Source organism: Ipomoea nil, unplaced genomic scaffold (genome assembly GCF_001879475.1).
Source record: "Ipomoea nil cultivar Tokyo-kokei standard unplaced genomic scaffold, Asagao_1.1 scaffold2957, whole genome shotgun sequence".
Classification (NCBI taxonomy): Eukaryota; Viridiplantae; Streptophyta; class Magnoliopsida; order Solanales; family Convolvulaceae; genus Ipomoea; species Ipomoea nil.
Genome location: NW_017619385.1, coordinates 3,397,501 through 3,402,500, shown reverse-complemented (window position 1 = coordinate 3,402,500; position 5,000 = coordinate 3,397,501). Strand labels below are relative to the sequence as shown.

Here is a 5,000-nt window from a genome sequence, read left to right as displayed (position 1 = left end):
AAGATCGGTTCACGGCATTAGGGGGAGATATGAACCAGATAATTTAATGAAATGCCGAGAAGTTCCACGGAATGGAAAGATCTTCATTAGTTAAGAAATCCACGTACTAGTTAAATTGAACTGGAAGTTCAGAAGATAATCTATTTGCGACATTAGCAAATAATTTGTCAAATATATAAAAGAGTGACTAGGTCCCATGTACCTCTTTCCCAACTTGGACCAAATATATCTATCGATACTCCTTGACGCCAGAAGTGTAAGAGATCTATTGGTGTAAGAGACAAGAATCATAATACTAGATCTAGTAAAGATACATTGTCACTCTTGAAATGCCTTGAATAATTATGTCATGCAGACGTTCGTCCAGATGACGAAAAACCCTAGTAAATTTATATGTGCACCAAACAAACATAATACTAGGGATGCGGAACAACCAGATCTATATATCTTTGGCAAATGATAACAACCTGGTTGATTTAGAAATTGACATGAATTTTAAAAATTTAGGAAAAATTATGATAAAAATATTATAGTTGTCGACAACACAGTCGTCTTTACAAATTGCTCGTTATATGATAATCTGGATCCAGAGTTAGGCACCGGAAGTGTCATGACTATTTAATGTATAAATGAACAATTTAGGCATAACTTGACTCACTAAAACAAATATATTCTCTTTATAACAATACATCGTTGAGTGTTAACCCTGAAGGTTACAAATGGGTGTATACACGAAAGAAAAAATAAGAATAACGAGGTGATATGATATGAAGCGAGTTTGTAACCTATGGGTTCACACAGAAACCCTTGATTGATTCTAATCAAATATACGCTTCTACGGTAAATGGCATTAAGTTCCGCTACATAATATCATTGGCAGAATAATAAATTTAGATATGCAGTTAATATTTATTTTGAGAAATCCCTTATGGATTCATGATTCTTGAAATGAGAAAATAAAAATCGCAACATGTATATTTTACAAAGGTCTTTATATGACCTGAAAAGTTAATAATTAACTTAGTGTTTTTCCTCCTGAAGAAGGAATATATATGTAGATAATATATGTCATTATGTGCTCATTAAGGAGTTGCTAATGGAGTTATTTATCTATTATCTTAGTCTATGTATAAATACAATTGAAATGCAAAAGAGCTTGATAATATTAGCTCATACCTAAAGACGGAGTTTGAAATGAAAGACTTGGTTAACCCAAGTATTGTCTCGACCTGAAGATCGAGCTTCTCCTTGAATGAGTTTTTATACACCAGTTAGCCTACACGAAAAATGTCTTGAAGAAGTTTTATATTGATAAGTATCATTTCCTTATCACACTAACGGTTGTCCAATCTCTAGAAATAGATAAGGAACCGTTTAGACTCGAAGAGGATTATGAAGATACATTATGACCAAATTTCCATTATTTCATTGGAGCCTTACTTTAGGACTAGAAGTTCTATAATCGCGCATCAGGCCTGATATTTGCAATGAAATTGCTAGCAACATTTAGTGCTCTTTATGCAATGAGATATTGGAATAGTGCTTAACATATATTCTCCAATATCTTCGAGATACAATGATTTTAACATTTATGTGGAAAACTAATAATATGGTATTTGATAGGCTACATGGGTAGTAACTATTTTGTTTGATCCCCATGATGCTAAGTCCCAAACTGGTTATATTATTTTTTTACCCTCAAAGCTCTATATGTAGGATTTTGTTTTTATATAAAGTATAGATTACAGAATTTTTTCAAAATAATTGCAGACAAATGAGTCATATATTATTCAATTAATTGAGTGATACTTTTTCACTAATCTTATAATCAAATAAATGTACACTTTCAAATATTAAAATTTTTTTATAATTTCATCTTTAATTTTATTATCTAAATATATATAATACAAAATTTTATCTGTGCATTGTACGTGTAATCTACTAGTTAAAGAAAAAAGCTTAAGTGGTTTAATCATTTAGTTGTTCCCCAATCGTTATATCGTGCACCGTGGTGCATAATCGATTATGCACCTCGCGTCAAAACGACGTCGTTTCTGTAATTATAACGGAGTGACACTACAGTGTGTCTAAACCGACACTGTCTCACGTATTATTTTTATATTACCAAATGAAACTGCAGTTATATCAAAATGATACTGTAGTCGTGGTGAAATGAAACTACAGTATATATAAAATGAAACTGAATAACATTTCACATATTTGAGTGTATATTGTACAATAAAGCTGTAATTATATTGAAATGATCATGTAGTTGTGTTTTAATGAAACTATAGTGTATATCAAATAAAATTAAATAACATTTTCACATATTTGAGTGTATAAATATTGAATGAAACTGTAGTTATATCGAAATGAAACTGTAGTTGTGTTGAACTGAAACTGCAGTATATACAAAATGAATATGCAATTAAAGCAACACTTTCATGAACTTAAACCCAACAAATATTATCAAACGAACACTAGAAACATGTACAATTAAGCTCACATCATTTTTTAATGCGGGGGAATATATGGGGGGCTTGACCCCAAGCATCAATGTAGGCTCTCTCTAGTGGCATTGTGAGGTCCGACCTCGCCTAGCCCTATGCGAAGTATGTAATCAATCATTGGTTGAATTGAATGACTAGAAGTTGTTGTTCAACTACCAAACACTATGCCTATATGAAAGTCTATATTGATGGGATGTAGAACATATAGTACGTATATGGCACATAAAGTTTACAATACTCATACTGGTTAGAATATATAATCTCAATATACCATCTAAAATTCTGAATCAAGTATATATGAGACAAAATGGCTATCGATATTTTGCAAGTTTTCCATCCCAACTATCCCTCTAAGGTATTCAAATGATCCTAAAGTTTCAGCTGCTACAACATGTTACTCGTGATTTAAGTTTCTTTCCATTTATGTTAGTACAGCATATTACTCGTGATTTAAGTTTCTTTCCATTTATGTTAGTATATATTAATATGTAACAATAGATACTAATGTTTGACTATTTCAAAGGCAAGAGATCTAAGGTGGTGAAGAAATCAGGCACGCATTTCAATAATTATTGAACATGCGTAGGGACGGGGAAGGGTACTATTACTACTATATATGTCCGCAAGGACATACCTTTAATGGTAAAAAATATGTCGGCAAGAACTTATTACTGAGCAGCGTAAGAGATTTTACAGAGAAAAGGTTTACATAGCTCATATGTCTAGACAAAAACTCTCTCTTCTTTAACCATTGGAAATACACAGAGATAGCAAGCTAAGCAACATTATTTGTCATGGCACATAAAATTAAATACAAATGGTCTAGTTTAGAGATAAAAACATACATAAATTAACCACAGAAAATGATCTGATGAACTTGAATCATTCATTTAGTTTTAACCAGGGGCATGCAGGCCGGGGCAGAAATGCTGTCAAATTAAACCAATTTCATTGAATTTATCCTGTGTTATTTGGTCCAGAATCTCCCTCATCTCCTCCGAAAGATGGTTCTTGGAATCCCCAATCTCGCCTTTCCTGAAATACGCGTGGTTTATAAACCTAGCCATCCTCCCCGTCTCAAGGTTTCGAATGAATGACCCATTTTTGTTCACTTCCAAATTGCTCAGTTTCTCAAAGCTGCAAAAATCTATGATTTTCTGCACCGCCCCTTCCTTCTCTTCCTCCTCAGAGAAAGGCCAGCCCACGAACTCCGCTAGCCTCTTCACGTGAAACACGGCTTCTGTCTTCAAGTCCTCGTACCTCACGAAGAACACTTTGTTGGGGAATTGGATACTAGCTTTGTAGTAGCCGGCGAAGTGATCCCAGTAGGGCCCGAAAGGCGAGGCGCCGCGGGAGAATTGGTCGAAAGCCTCTTGGAGAGAAAAGGAAGACGACGACGACTCTTTTGGCCTCAGCTTGTTATGGTAGTGCCGGAAAGAAACAAAAACGTCCTTGGGATCTCGAAACACGTACACGATCCGACACGAAGAAGAAGAGCTGCGGATCTGTTCAGGCAATGATGGGTAGGCGAGGTGGGTACTGAACAAGAAAGAATCCGGTGGCCTGGGGTTTGTGGGATTGGTGGAGGCGTAAGTCTCTAACCAGGGGACCAATTCATGAGGGTTTGAGGTGAGCAAAGGGTGCATAATTCCATTGTACTTTGCCCGGTTCACAATGCTGAAGAGAAGAGCCTTGAGCCAAGTGGTTCCAGCTTTGGGGTAGCTGGCTAAGAGAACATCATTGGGGTGTGGTTTGAAGTGGTGTTGGAGTGCTAGGAGGCCATGGATGACCCATTTTGGGTACCAAAACCCATTCAGCAAATGAATGTCTCCATCAACTACCCATCCCCTTTCTCTTGGCAACTCAGGAATAAGTGTTTCTGAAATTGTTTTGGCTTCATCACTAGAGGATTGGTTTGGGGATGCCATGCGTGGACGGTGGATGGATGGTAAAGAGATAAGGAGTTGAGAATCCTAAGTAATAAAGCATATATATAATGATGCTTCATGCTTGATGCTTGGTTTCAAATTAAAGACTGCATAGGCATGATCATGGTTCGGTTCGAATTGAACCGTTTATTATTGGAACTGGATTGGAATTGAAATCGTATGGTCAGTTCTGGTTCCGATTTTGGTTCCAAAGCCTGTATAAAGAGTTAGGTTAAATCATTCTCCTCAACTGAAATCGGGCATAACCATGGGGATAGTACATAACTCCTGTTGTTTAAGGGTAAAAGGTTAAAAAAAAAACTAGGGTGGCGCTTTTTGTTTTTTGTTTTTTTTTTTTTTTGTTTCAATTTCGATATCTGTATTTTGGTATTCAAAACAATTGATACCATTCGGTTTAGCACTATAATTCAGTTTGATTTGAAAATGTCCAGTTTCAGTTCGGAATTAGTTCGGTTCGATTTAAGAACTCTAATTTTCAACATTTCCTATTTTTCGAAACACACTATCAAACAATACATATTCACATAGTCCAAATCCAAAA

The 5,000-nt window shown here is 35.4% G+C and overlaps 1 protein-coding gene across 1 annotated transcript; it reads right to left on the bottom strand.

The window, feature by feature from the left end:
- Nucleotides 1–3,227: 3,227 nt before the first annotated feature.
- LOC109162816 (flavonol sulfotransferase-like) lies at nt 3,228–4,494 on the bottom strand. The gene has a single exon (XM_019311508.1). The coding sequence runs from the start codon at nt 4,436–4,438 to the stop codon at nt 3,443–3,445; it is 996 nt and encodes a 331-aa protein (XP_019167053.1). The 5' UTR covers nt 4,439–4,494; the 3' UTR covers nt 3,228–3,442.
- Nucleotides 4,495–5,000: the final 506 nt, after the last annotated feature.

Excerpts from the sequence above, each read along its gene's own strand:
- LOC109162816 (XM_019311508.1), bottom strand. The coding sequence starts at position 4,438 with ATGGCATCCCCAAACCAATCCTCTAGTGATGAAGCCAAAACAATTTCA.